This window comes from Haliotis rubra, unplaced genomic scaffold (genome assembly GCF_003918875.1).
Source record: "Haliotis rubra isolate DU_JTF1 unplaced genomic scaffold, ASM391887v1 Scf103, whole genome shotgun sequence".
Lineage (NCBI taxonomy): Eukaryota > Metazoa > Mollusca > Gastropoda > Lepetellida > Haliotidae > Haliotis > Haliotis rubra.
Window position 1 is genome coordinate 850873 of NW_025764926.1, and position 15056 is coordinate 865928.

Here is a 15056-nt window from a genome sequence, read left to right on the forward strand (position 1 = left end):
ATGTGCAGCAATATGATGTCATATATATTGTTATACAGAAGAGGTATCAGTGCAGTGCCATTTCAGTTTAAGAATGTGCTCAATGCTGCTAAACACCTTTGCCTATAAAAATATGTGAGGATGTAAAATTAATTCCCCTTTTGTCTGATATATTTGCTGTGTTATTTGACCCAATATTTGCCATCTATGATTCTAAGTGTCCACAATGTGGGATGGTTGCTGGAAGTCCTCGTGATGTCATTTTGAACTGCACGGTGATCTCAAAATCATTCAAGCAGACATTCTTAGAAAATGTTCAGAAAGCAGACATTTCTTTATTTGTCAGGCGGTGGGGTAACCTAGTGGTTAAAGCGTTGGCTCGTCAAGCCGAATACCCGGGTTCGATTCCCCACATGGGCACAATGTGTTAAGCCCATTTCTGGTGTCCCCTGCCGTGATATTGCTGGAATTTTGCTAAAAACTTAAAACTAAACTCAGTCAGTCAGTCTTTATTTGACACTTCATTGTCCACTGAACTGGTTTGACATTTTATTACAATGAAGGTAGAATTCCAGTTTGAACTTTGTTCACAAGAGATAAAGCTGTTGCTTCCTGAATACATTAGTCCCTTCACTGGCAAAGTCATATTTACATTCTGTCATTATGCTATATTGCTGTATACTACCTAGACAGGATTAAAAATTGAAAAATATTTGGCATGCATGCACCTTTACTTATGTGTCTGTGGATCTGCATATGCTCCATACTACCTGGTATGTGTACACCATTCTACATTGATGTGATGGTGTTTATAGACATAGCCACCTGGTAAGTTAACTCCACTATATACATAGGTGAAATGGTGTATATGGCTTTATACTACCTGGTATGTTAACATCACTATCTACATGGATACTGGTATATATAGCCTTATTCTACCTGGTATGTTAACATCACTATCTACATGGATACTGGTATATATAGCCTTATTCTACCTGGTATGTTAACATCACTGTCTACATGGATACTGGAGTATATGACCGCCTCCGTGGTGTATAGGTTAGAGCGTCCGCCCAGAGAGCGGAAGGTTGCGGGTTCGATCCCCGACCGCGTCATACCAAAAGACGTTAAAATATGGTACTTGTTGGTCCCTGCCTGGAGCTCGGCATTAATGGGTACAACAAGGACTGGTTGGCTCGGAGTCAGTATAATGTGTCTGAGTGGGGTATTCATGCTTCACTGCGGCATGGTATCTCAGTGGGCTAGCGCTATAAAACCAGCTTCAGTCTGGGCTAGTACAAGCAGCCGCATGCACGTTGTCATATGAGCGAAATATTCTCAAACACGACGTTAAACCCAGTTTCGCCTCACCTACTGGTGTATATAGCCATGTACTACCTGGTATGTTAACTATCTACAAGGATGAGCTGGTGTAATAACTGCATACTACAGGCAGTATACTGGTACACAGTGGTCTGCTTGCATGGCCTGTCCACATTGTTTGCTGGTGTATACATTTGTACCAGTATACTAACTGGTATATATACACCACAATTTACATGGGCGTGCTAGTGTATACTACAGGTGTATTTGAAAACACGCCCAATCAGGAGTTCCGTCCCTCTAGGCTGCCACACTTTCATTTAATGCATCAGTCAAAGCTAAGTTTAGCCCTCTTTTCAATGGGCTGAGCTAAATTTAGCTGGTTATCAAACAAACCAATGTTTGCCTTGCTGGATGTTTGGAGGTTCGTGTATGTTGTGGACACCATTATTGAACTTGACTCCCCCTCTTACTACAACGCATACACAGACAACAACCCTCTTTCCCCCCCAATTTGTAAAGCGCACTACCCAGGAATGTGTTGTCAAGCCCAGCAGAGTACAGCCATCTACACTGTGTATATTGTCTTTAAAGGGTTCCAGGGGATGTGTGGGATATTTCCAGGCATTAGATGTTTGTTGCTTTGTTTTGATGTCTCTTGGCAACAAAAACACCCTGGAAAGTGTTGTCATAGATGCAGTTTGAAACACATTTAGTGTTACTTTAGTGATGCTGGCAGCAATCCACCTGTTTGTTATACAGCCACAATCATGAGGGTTTAACATTCTCCTGTTTTATTAGCGTAGTCTCAAAGGCTTGTTCCTTTATGTTTCCTCCGGCTCTGATGTCATTTTTCTGTTTAGTTACGTTAGGCAGAAAAGCGTTATTTTTCTTTCGTGGTGCATTTGTTTAGCACCTAGTTAACAGGCCTGTATATTGTAGGTATTAGGTGAAAGGAAAGTCGTTATATAACAGCAGGTTTGAATGAGAGGTTTTCTTTCTCAGCTGATAACATTATGTTGCTGTTTAATCATATTTTGTTTTGCTGATATTGACTGTAATAATGCTTTTTGTAGCATATGACAACATTTAATGTAAAAAATATGATGTTTGTGTTTGTAAATGATAATTCATTTCTTTTTGGTAATGTTAGAGACTATATGACCAATGACCAAGTTTTACAGGTCTAACCCTCTCTTTTTATCAAAATATATAGTATATTTTTTACATTAATGTAAATACTGTCATACCTATCAACACCTTTTCACAGCTAAGTCATATTAACATGAAATAATAATTAAATGATTCTAATGTTGATTTCATGTATAAGGCAGTTTTGAAATATATTCATTTCAAGTTGAATTAGAAATATGTTTGGCAAGTGAATGGACAGTGTTACTTTAAGATGGTGAATATTAGTCTGTTTGGACAGGCCTCGAGTATATGGTGAGGTCCCTCAGGAGCTCTTCACTGTTTATTATGTAGCGGACAGGTGCCCTGAAGAAAAGAGCCAGAAATACACTGTGATTACATCAAAATACACACCATAGACTCAGTGTTGGGACATGGGCAGATATTTTTGTTGCATGGAAAAGTAGATCAGGAGACTCTTCTGAACCAAGAAGGAGAATAACAGGACTGAGTACCAGAACAGACTGTACATCTTGCCGATGGTGGACGTGCTGAAATACTGTATACACACAATATGGCTCATATTTTCAAACAGGAAGTCTTCGTTCCTATTAAGAATTTTTGAGAATATTATTTTCTTTTTTTAACTGAAGAGGAAGTGATAGATAATCCAGTCAGTGAGCAGTCTTGTATTTCAGATTTTTATGGTTTTGAAACAAATCCTCATCATCGTTATAATCATGATAACAGCATATTAATCAGGGTCTTCAACAATGATTACTTGCTGCATGGTGGTCGGTTGGGATTTTCATCAAGTTACGTATTATCATAAACGATATTGTCATTATTATTCTACTAATACATGTGATAATATTTTCATAAATCCTCATCTGTTGTTCATCCTGGTCGTAGAAATTAACAGTATCACCATGAATATTGTCGTCATACATAATTAACAGCATGTCAAACAATGTTGACAAATTGTCTTCATCACAAGACTGTTAAGTTGACAACATAGCAAGACTGTCGTCATGTCTAGCACAGCATGACCGATATTTTTTGTTGTCTTCAGCAGCATTGACAACAAGATATACAACACTGTCGTAGGCATCCCTCTATTTCTTGTGTAGGGACATCACGAAAGTTGTGTCAGGAAGAGAATCCAAGAAATTCTGTCAGGCAGCCAGTTGATAATGAGCCACAATACAGGGGATGAATGATGTATACTGAAACTGAACAAACACGTACAGCTTGCACGTAACATCAATAATTCATTCAAATGCACTGCACTTCCCCAGATACTGACATTAGAGCATGGTATTCTCAGCATCGCAAGGTTAAATGTAATCCACAATTATATTCTTCACTTTATGCGTAATAATGGGTCTATATTTAGCTGGGACTGGAATAGACAGTTTTGAATATTCATGGTGTAATTTCCCGTACTGGCTCTCTACATTGGAGATAAACTGTAGCTTCTTGAAAAGTCCAGACATCATCAAATATTAACAAATGTTTCTCATTTTCGGCTAAAAATAGATCATTGGGTTAATAATTTATTGTGTTTCTCTATCAGTATTTCGTTGTTGCTGGATGTGGAGGAAGAGAAAAGCACGAGCTCTGTTACTGGGGATTAATCAATGTTTCCTACTGTCGTAGAATGGGCAGTATTATGCTGCAGTCGTAGGATATACTGTCAGTGTATATGTTTCATAGCAAGCTGTTGTTATGGTGTATATCAGCCAAGTATATGTGTTATGGGAATCTGTGGATGGGGGATTTTATGTGCATTGTGGGAAGCTATAGACAATCATGATGATGAAGGAATACAGTCCGATTATATCGATTATTTAATGTTACAATGAAGGATGTACAGCCGAAGTATATGCATTATGGAAAGTTGTAATACGGGAAATGCAGATCGAGTATATGCATCATGGAAAGTTGTGATAAGGGATATGCACATCAAGTATATGCATTATGGGAAGTTGTGATACGGGATATGCACATCAAGTATATATGCATTATGGGAAGTTGTGATAAGGGATATGCACATCAAGTATATGCATTATGGGAAGTTGTGATACGGGATATGCACATCAAGTATATATGCATTATGGGAAGTTGTAATACGGGATCTGCAGATTGAGTATATGCATTATGGGAAGTTGTGATAAGGGATATGCACATCAAGTATATGCATTATGGGAAGTTGTGATACGGGATATGCACATCAAGTATATATGCATTATGGGAAGTTGTGATAATGGATCTGGATTGAGTATATGCATTATGGAAAGTTGTGATAAGGGATATGCACATCAAGTATATGCATTATGGGAAGTTGTGATACGGGATATGCACATCAAGTATATATGCATTATGGGAAGTTGTGATAAGGGATATGCACATCAAGTATATGCATTATGGGAAGTTGTGATACGGGATATGCACATCAAGTATATATGCATTATGGGAAGTTGTGATACGGGATCTGCAGATTGAGTATATGCATTATGGAAAGTTGTGATAAGGGATACACATCGAGTTTATGCATTATGGGAAGTTGTGAATTGGGATATATGTCGGGCTTGTTGACGTTGCATGTGTGTGGTGAATGTTTTGTGGTCATGATTATCAATGTCGTGTTAATACAACAACTCATTCAAGTTAGCATCTCTGATGATCTGGAGATCGCCTTTCAGCAAGGTTTCATCCTAATGGACAATACTGGTTGTGAGATCAAATTGCTGTAACATGACATCGTGATTGGCCTTCATGGTTAGGAGCGACTTCGGTAAGAATTGTTGGCAGTGTGCTCCCTGGCACCATCAAAAGATGGTTCTTGATTTATCTGGTTCTCTGCATTAAGGGAATACAGGCTCGACGTTCAACCTGATTTTACTGCATCTGTGAAATAATTCTGAAAATATCTATATTTTACACCTCAATACTTCATGTACATACAGTAACATACAACAGTCTGGTAAATATATATAACATTGCTTTGTCCTGTATCCATTTTCATAGCTTGGCGAAAAGTTGCTTAACCATCACAGTACTCAGAAAGTATTCCAATTTCTGTGAGTATTGATGAATTGTAAAAATATGTCTGTTTTGAGGTTCGGGCCGGCGGGGTAGCCTAGTGGTTAAAGCGTTGGCTCATCATGCCGAAGACCCGGGTTCGATTCCCCACATGGGCACAATGTGTGAAGCCCATTTCTGGTGTCCCCTGCTGTGATATTGCTGGAATATTGCTAAAAGCGTCGTAAAACTAAACTCAGTCAATAAGTCTGTTTTGAGGTTCAGTGGCTCACCTGCTGAAACCATCAGAAAGTTTCACCGTGGTGTAAAGTGCTCAATGGCTCTGAAGCATGTTGACTGCCACATGGAATATCAGGTTCCACATATGTGGACCACATTGATCATGTCTCCTACCGTGATGTTACACCATTTCTACCCAATATGGCATTAAGAAATATATGCTTTGCTGCTTGTTACTTGGTCAAGACATTACCTTAAGAGACTTTGGTAATATGTGCTGGTTACAAGTATGCATGTTGATCTATCACACAGATTGGGGATTTGTTCACATCGCCTGATGGCTAAGTTCCCATGCCAAACAGAAACAGTCTAATCAGCCTTGTTTGTCAGCTGCTATACAAATATGGATTGTCTACAATCTTATCATTTGCCGCAAAATGTTCAGCTGTTGCAGCATGCCAGCCTTTTGCTTTCTGTGGATTCTTGTCAGCTTGACATGTTTTGTTATATTTGTGAGCAGTTCCAGCTCAGCCTGTTGTTTTTTTCAAAATCTGACACAATAGTTAGAATAATAGGCCACAAATTATTTGAATTGTTCAAGATGAATATTCGCTTATAAATCTTATGGGTTGTGATTGGTGATGCAAGGAGTTCAGGTTAGAAAGAATATGATGCAGGTAGATGATGCAGAATGTTATTTCTTGATAGCTGTAGTTCTTGATAGCTGTAGTTCTTGCAGGGTGATGCGTGTTGATAGGTGATGTAAGGTTTTACAGTTTGATAGTTGGTGATGTAGCGTGTTACAGGGTGATAGTAGGTGATGTAGGGTGATAGTAGGTGATGTAAGGTTTTACAGTGTGATAGTTGGTGACATAGAGTGTTACAGGGTCATGGTAGGTGATGCAAGGTGTTGTAGGTGATGCAAGGTGTTGTAGGGTGATAGTAGGTGATGTAGGGTGATAGTAGGTGATGCAAGGTGTTGTAGGTGATGCAAGGTGTTGTAGGTGATGTAGGGTGATAGTAGGTGATGTAGGGTGATAGTAGGTGATGCAAGGTGTTGTAGGGTGATAGTAGGTGATGTAGGGTGATAGTAGGTGATGCATTATTTTACAGTTTGATAGTTGATGACATAGAGTGTTACAGGGTCATGGTAGGTGATGCAAGGTGTTGTAGGTGATGCAAGGTGTTGTAGGGTGATAGTAGGTGATGCATTATTTTACAGTTTGATAGTTGGTGACATAGAGTGTTACAGGGTCATGGTAGGTGATGCAAGGTGTTGTAGGGTGATAGTAGATGATGTAGGGTGTTACAGGGTGATAGTAGGTGATGCAGGGTGATAGTAGGTAATGTGGGGTAATAGTTGATGGTTATTATGAGTGATGTGCAATGATGGTTTGTGAATCCTTATGATGCACCATTATAGTGGCTATTGCATCATTATCCCGGGCTGATCAGTAATGCAGGGTACCAGGAGATGATGCACCATTATAGTGGCTATTGCATCATTATCCCGGGCTGATCAGTAATGCAGGGTACAAGGAGATGATGCACCATTATAGTGGCTATTGCATCATTATCCCGGGCTGATCAGTAATGCAGGGTACCAGGAGATGATGCACCATTATAGTGGCTATTGCATCATTATCCCGGGCTGATCAGTAATGCAGGGTACCAGGAGATGATGCACCATTATAGTGGCTATTGCATCATTATCAGTAATGCGGGCTGATCAGTAATGCAGGGTACCAGGAGATGATGCACCATTATAGTGGCTATTGCATCATTATCCCGGGCTGATCAGTAATGCAGGGTACCAGGAGATGATGCACCATTATAGTGGCTATTGCATCATTATCCCGGGCTGATCAGTAATGCAGGGTACCAGGAGATGATGCACCATTATAGTGGCTATTGCATCATTATCCCGGGCTGATCAGTAATGCAGGGTACAAGGAGATGATGCACCATTATAGTGGCTATTGCATCATTATCACGGGCTGATCAGTAATGCAGGGTACCAGGAGATGATGCACCATTATAGTGGCTATTGCATCATTATCCCGGGCTGATCAGTAATGCAGGGTACCAGGAGATGATGCACCATTATAGTGGCTATTGCATCATTATCACGGGCTGATCAGTAATGCAGGGTACAAGGAGATGATGCACCATTATCGTGGCTATTGCAGCATTATCACAGGCTGATCAGTAATGCAGATAATGCAGCATTATGACAGTCTGATCAGTAATGCAGCATTATAGTAGATATTGCAGCATTATCATGGGCTGATCGATAATGCAGCATTATAGTAGATTTTGCATCATCACGGGCTGATCAGTAATGCAGACGATGCAGCATTATCACGGGCTGATCAGTAATGCAGATGATGCAGCATTATAGTAAATATTGCAGCATTATCAGGGGCTGATCAGTAATGCAGGTGATGCAGCATTATAGTAAATATTGCAGCATTATCACGGGCTGATCAGTAATGCATGGTACAAGCAGATGATGCAGCTGATAGGTGGGAAAGGAAGACAGACAAATAGGTGTTAGAAATGCACATGATGCCAGTGAAGAAGAAAGACGCTAACATTAGCTGGAACGGAAATGGCAGCGTTTCACCCCAGCAGAGTTGCAACAGGGGTGAGGCAGTACATACAGTACAGCGGGCAAATTGTATGTTAATCCACTCTGTGAGCACATATTCAAAATATCTCTGCTCCAACTCTACTGCCAGATTAGCTACAATGAATGTTGTTGCAATTTGGAAATAGTATTGTGGGTGAATTGCATCTGCAGACTCGGCAAGCTCACAGTATTCCAAGCAGATTGGCTTAAGTGAGAGTGGAAGCAGATTCCACATGGGGAGAGAGTTGAGGGTGTTTGTGTCATCTCCATTTCTTTCCTGACTTGCGGAAAATCTTAAATTTGAGGGGTACCTCTAGCCATCCATGATGCAGGGAGGAAAAAACGAAACAGTTACTCGGTAGACAAAGCGGGGGAGGATTTGGCCAAGACATGGAAATATGTTAGGAAAGTACTCTTGGAGCTGATCAATGTTCTATCCAGGTGTAATATTCTTTTGCTTCTAAGTTCTATTTTCAGCTGTGATTTTGTTCGTAATTGTTATCAACATCCAACAGTAGTTGGTAAACTTGACATTGAATGTCTCAAGGTGTCGTCTTTGCCAAAGAAAAGACAGCGTTATTTGTTTCTGTGCAGAGTCTACATGTCAAATGAGTTCTAAGAATCATGAGAATTCTTGACATAATTGTCAGCTACTGTCCCATCTAAAATGAAATGATGAGCTCATCATGCCTGGCGATTGTGTGGAGTGGCTTCTTCACCAACAGTTGGAGCCTGGTTTACCTCATTAACCCGTAAACCATTAGCCTATATAAATAGATACCACATGACTCACTGTTCCTATAAATAGCTGTCCTGGAGTTAAAGGTCGTAACCTTCGTCCTGAAATAAATCCACGATGTCATTATGTGGCCCCGCCTCTTCATTGTTTTGGTTGTGATATGTTTGATAGAACTAGAACATCCAAACTGGTTCAACTTTTATCTCTGTCTCTCCCTGTTTCCTATCTTTTTCTCTCATTCTTTTTGTTCCTGCTTCTGTGTAAAATAATTTTTAGTTTATAAGACACCATGCATCATGTGTTCTTTGGATTATTTATACATTGCGGAAAGAATCAGGAGGCAAGAAAGGGTGAAAAATACTGTACAAACCTGAAGAAAAAAATGTCAATTTTAAAATTGAGTTATTTTTAAAAATAAGGGTAATTGTTTTATTTTGTTCAGGATGGCCTTGATTCAAAATTTATGAAAAGCGGTTTAGTAAACTGAGAATGAATCTATTGTCATTATTTTTTAAATGGTGTAATTAAATTCTACCCAGATTTAAATATAAATACATTTGTAGCTTGTTCTCTATCAAGTATGTACTGTAAAAAAAATAGTACATTTTCAGTATGTAATCAAATAAATTGTGGTAGGCGTGATTAGTTTGTATGTAAATAGATAACATGGCAAGTAGTGTGTAAAGCCAACATACTGTACAAAGGTTAATATCGAATCAAGTTCAGACTAATACAAAACATTGTGAGGTCAGTTTGGTTTCTGATCTACATGACCTTGGTGACCATGACAACACTGTGAGAGTGTGTCTTCTGCACAACTGACCATCTTAGTCAGCCATGGATTATGTCCTAAAATTAGTTCAGTTTACAATGGTTTTATTGTTTATCCATTTGTACTTTGCAGCAAAATATCAAAATGGACGTACAGATTGAGGACAATTTCATTTTGAAGACCATTTCATTTTGTGGTTATTATTGTTTTAGAAATTAACTATTTGTATTTCAATTCTATAAAATGTTAAAACATCTTTCTTAATGACATCAGTTACTTGGAGATCAGTGTGTATTCATTTAAACAATGACTGTTTATTTATTATAAAAACAATAACTAAAGACATTTGTGTGAAGGATGTGCTGTACTCAGATCTTGTTCAGATCTTGAAGAGAATCCCTGGGTATAAAAGGGATAACATGCATGTAAGTAGTTATTTAAGATGAGTTTAGATTTCTTGTTTTAGATTCATATATACTGAGATTGAGAATTTCTTTTTACCAGACTAATTGTCCTTGTGGTAATTATTTGAACTTTTCATGCTACTCCCATTCTGAAGGAAAATCTATATATTCACTGAATTTAGTCTACACCAGATTCACATCAACAATTATTGTGGCATTTACAGTAATTGTTATATGAGGAAGTCTATTTTAGGTGAATGTTATCTCGGCACAGACAACACTCATCTACTGGGACTATTTCATGGTTGTTGATGCGCCATGACACTTCATCGTATTGCTCTGCCTATTTTTTGTAGCAGATATTATTCATAGTGGCTTAAGACGTCGCTTCACACTGACAGTCTACATTTAGACTAGCCTGACCTAATGTCGTTAATTTTTAAAGTTAAACTAACGAGATTGTATGCCTGCTTGTCGTAAGACCTCTGTACTCATCTCAGGCTTGTCACAGAGGACATTTGTAGGAAAGTAGTGGTTTACCTTGACTCTAACTCTATGAAGTGTAGAGCTCAGGTTGAAAATTATGCTTGAAATAATTCAGTAGCTAGTAAATTCTGACATTTTGACCTGTGTATAAAAAAAGTAAAACTTGGAAATAAGACTGGGGTGTCATTTATGTCATTTTATAAATAATGTAAGAAATATTTAACTTCGCCAGTGATGCATTCAATGATGTATTTAGGTCTATTCTAGTGTAAATATTGTAAGTTAGTGTACAAACTTTGTAGGATATTTAAATTAGTTAAAATACCAGGGGCGGTGGGGTAGCCTAGTGGTTAAAGCGTTGGCTCGTCACGCCAAAGACCCGGGTTCGAATCCCCACATGGGTACTATGTGTGAAGCCCATTTCAGGTGTCCCCTGCCGTGATGTTGCTGGAATATTGCTAAAAGTGGCATTAAACCAAACTCAGTCAGTCAGTTAAAATACCAATGCTGATCATATTTTTATCAACATCCATCATGTTTTGACATGATTCTGCTTTTAGCATATGTTGGGATTGAAACTAGTAGGAGGAAAACAGGTTGTACAAAGGTCTCATTTCTGTTGGTAATTGAGGCCTACATTGACTAAGTAAAGTGGTTACCATAGCAATAGAATAGCCAGTTTATCTACTGTATGTAATTATCACGGCAGTGTTTGTTGATGATACTGTGGAGGTTTTGGTCCTTGTCAGAGGAATCAGTTCGTAAGCATTTTGTACAATAGTGATGGAACTGAAAAAGGTTTCAAAATAGACTTGTCACGATTGTTTTTGTCTTGATTCAAATTAAGTGACCAATTAAATTCACAGCTTTAGAAGATATATAAATTCTGTTATTTCATTTTAAAATGGATATTTTTTAGAATGTTCATTTGGGTATTTGTTTAAATGCTTACAGGGGCATTTGTTAAAGTGTTCTTTCAAGTATTTGTTAAAATGCTCATGTGGGTATTGTCAAAATGTTATGTGGGTATTTGTTATTTTGGAAACAACAAAGAACACTATGGTGACACAATCCCAAGACATTGATAAAATATGTTCTGTGAAATATAAGATCTTTAAGATTATTGATGTTATTGTCTATGAAATAATCTTTAACACAGTCATTGGTATATTGTGGTTTGAAAATGGAAAAATGTAAGAAGATAAAGAGACTGTTACTTAGGTTAGAATAAATTGTGTTAAGCTGAAAGACATTGACCTTGGATAGTTTCTGAGGTGGAATTGATTTTATTTTTATTTTAATGTTTATTTTGTTTGATTAGCAGGACAAGCTCATAAACCATTGAATATATTGTGTAATTCTGTGTTTGCAGTACATCTATGGTGTCTTGTGACATTTTGAAGAGTTTTCTTTTGAATCTGAGTTGCCAATCAATACTAACTCCCCTAAAACTAGCTCACAGGATTCTCATCTAGTATGGTTTAATGCTTAAAGCTTTTAATGACCTCATTGATTTAGCATAAACAGGAAAAAGTAAGTAAGCCCATAAGCAAGGTTGCAATGGCTCATACCAACAAAAGAATAGGTAACATGGTGTTTAGTCTTGTGTCTTTATGGATTACGCATAAACTTGCTGATTTTATCACCATATCTATTTCATTGTTGTCTTGTTAGGAAATGCTGATTTTGTTTTTCTCTTTGCAGTTTTTTAGACCGAGTGCACATAGTGAAATTGCCGGATTACACGCCTACTGAGCAGGTAAGTGGCACCAACCTGTTTCCCCTTGTCTACAAAATGGAACAACCTTTTGAATTAGGAATCTCAGAAAATCGGCATTCCTGCAGGGGGATATGGTTAACTAGTGAGCAAGATTGCCTTCAGAATTGAAACATACATCACATATTTGACATGGAAGAGTACCAGAGATATTGATTGGGTCTGCCCACTCCTATAGTTGCGTTCTTGCTTACTTAGTAGGGCTGATTATGTCATTAGCCCGAAATAGATACAAACATGCAAAATAGTTAACATTCTGATACTGTCGGGTGAGATCAAGTAACAAGCATATGGGAAACATTATCAAGAGGCTGATACCTAGTATTGAGTTCAGTTATAGAAATATTCTATGTCAATATTACAAATTTTCGTGTAAACTTCTTTTCTTCCTTGAAGTATTGTTCTGAAACCTTGGTGCCAATCTGTAATAGCACTGTTAGTTGTACAATTCCTGGTAGAACAGTGAAAGTAATATTTTTAACTTATGTTATATTTGGTATTACACTTTCTCAGCAAAGTAGAGATTTGTTGTGTATTAAAAGTAATATTGTTTGAACAGTTTGGAAAACTTAACTGTAAATTGAAAGAGTTTGTCATAAGTTAATATCTGTCAATATGAATGAAGTGATGTCTTGTACCATAGAAATGTCAATTATCCATGGAGCACTGTTGAGTGCTGCATTTGCTGGGTTGCCTTTGAATGTTTTCTATGTATATAGCTTATTAGTGTGACCTTTGTTCCCAGCCACTATGCATGACTGCAGTTGGAACAATAAGGATATCCAACAGCTCGGTTGTACATAAGCTCATGTCATGTACTGAATTAGAGCTCTCGCAGAAAATGATAGATCTGAGTCAGATCTGAGTTACATGCCTTGGAATAACAAGGAGGGTCATGTCAATGCTGTTAAACCTGCTCATTTGATCAGAAGAGATGTGTACATCTGGCATTACGCCATGATCCTTTGTGCTAGATTAGCAGGGCATTGGCCGCTGGAAGAGTGAAGGACAAGTTTAGTGTGTGCACGCTGACCTCGGGACCAGGGTGGGATCTTGGCTTATCCTGGGTGCGATGTGCTGGCGTCCTGCATCCAATTCATCACTGTGGTCTGGCATACAAACATAGTGTTCTCATTGTTTTTTCGATATGTATCCTATAGTATATGAGGTCTAGATACAGTGTGCTCTGTTTGAGGTTGGACCACACACAAGAACATTGATTGATTTGTGGGTATTGACTTTCTCCAAAGCCTACATTTGCAAATAAGTCATTGTAGGAATCAGTCAAGGCAAAACAGCATTGCTTGGGGCAGTACTTGTCTTTCTGCATGCTGAGATAGGAACGGTACTTGGCGATTCCACACTGCTAGGGACAGGAATGATACTTGGCGATACTGAATTGCTAGGAATGGTACTTGGTGATACTGCATTGCTAGGGATGGGAACGGTACTTGGCGATACTGCACTGCTGGGGATGGGAACGGTACTTGGCGATACTGCACAGCTAGTGATGGGAATTGGCGATACTGCAGTACTGGTGATGGCGCGATACTGCAGTGCTGGTGATGGGAACGGTACTTGGCGATACTGCAGTGCTGGTGATGGGAACGGTACTTGGCGATACTGCAGTGCTAGAGATGGGAACGGTTATTGACGATACTGCACTACTGGGGATGGGAACGGTACTTGGCGATACTGCAGTGCTAGGGATGGGAACGGTACTTGGCGATACTGCACTGCTAGGGATGGGAACGGTACTTGGCGATACTGCACTGCTAGGGATGGGAACGGTACTTGGCGATACTGCACTGCTAGGGATGGGAACAGTACTTGGCGATACTGCATTGCTAGGGATGGGAACGGTACTTGGCGATACTGCACAGCTAGGGATGGGAATGGTACTTGGCAGTGATTGTGGTGAAAATGGAGAGGACAATGGTGATGCCAAATTGCTAGTGACAGGAAGGGAACACACAGACAACATGGAAAAACTGCCATTATATTAGGGTTTTCAAAATGTAGATTCTGTTACCCCTATCATGCCATCTTAGCGTTTAAGCTGATGTTATTGTATTGCTCACCTATGTCGATATGATCTGTGTGGATTGCATGGGGCTCAAACTATCAACCACCTATTTTCAAAGTAACACTTGGAGCATTTGTGGAACATCCTCTGACGGGGAGAAGGCACAGACACATGCATATGGAACACTTGTTAGCTACTCTATGGGCAACTAAAGAAATACTCTGGGAGCATATATGGAACATCCTATATCCCCAGGAATTGGGGAGAAGGCACACACACATGCATATGGAAGTGAGGTGAGGTGAAATTGGGTTTAACGTCGTCCTTGAGAATATTTCACTCATATGACGATGTGCATGCATGTGCGGCTGCTTGTACTAGCCCAGACTTAAGCTGGTTTTCTAGTGCTAGCCCACTGAGATACCATGCCACAGTGAAGCATGAATACCCCACTCAGACACATTATACTGACTCCCAGCCGACCAGTCCTTGTTGTACCCATTAATGCCGAGCGCCAGGCAGG

General features: G+C 39.1%; 1 protein-coding gene across 1 annotated transcript in view; it reads left to right on the plus strand.

The window, feature by feature from the left end:
• Window positions 1–15056, plus strand: part of LOC124272094 (guanine nucleotide-binding protein G(s) subunit alpha) — a 63427-nt gene that overhangs the window by 38329 nt on the left and 10042 nt on the right. Inside the window, exon 6 of the mRNA XM_046707247.1 lies at window positions 12435–12489. Coding sequence (XP_046563203.1) covers window positions 12435–12489 — 55 coding nt within the window. The remainder of the gene's footprint in view (window positions 1–12434; window positions 12490–15056) is intronic.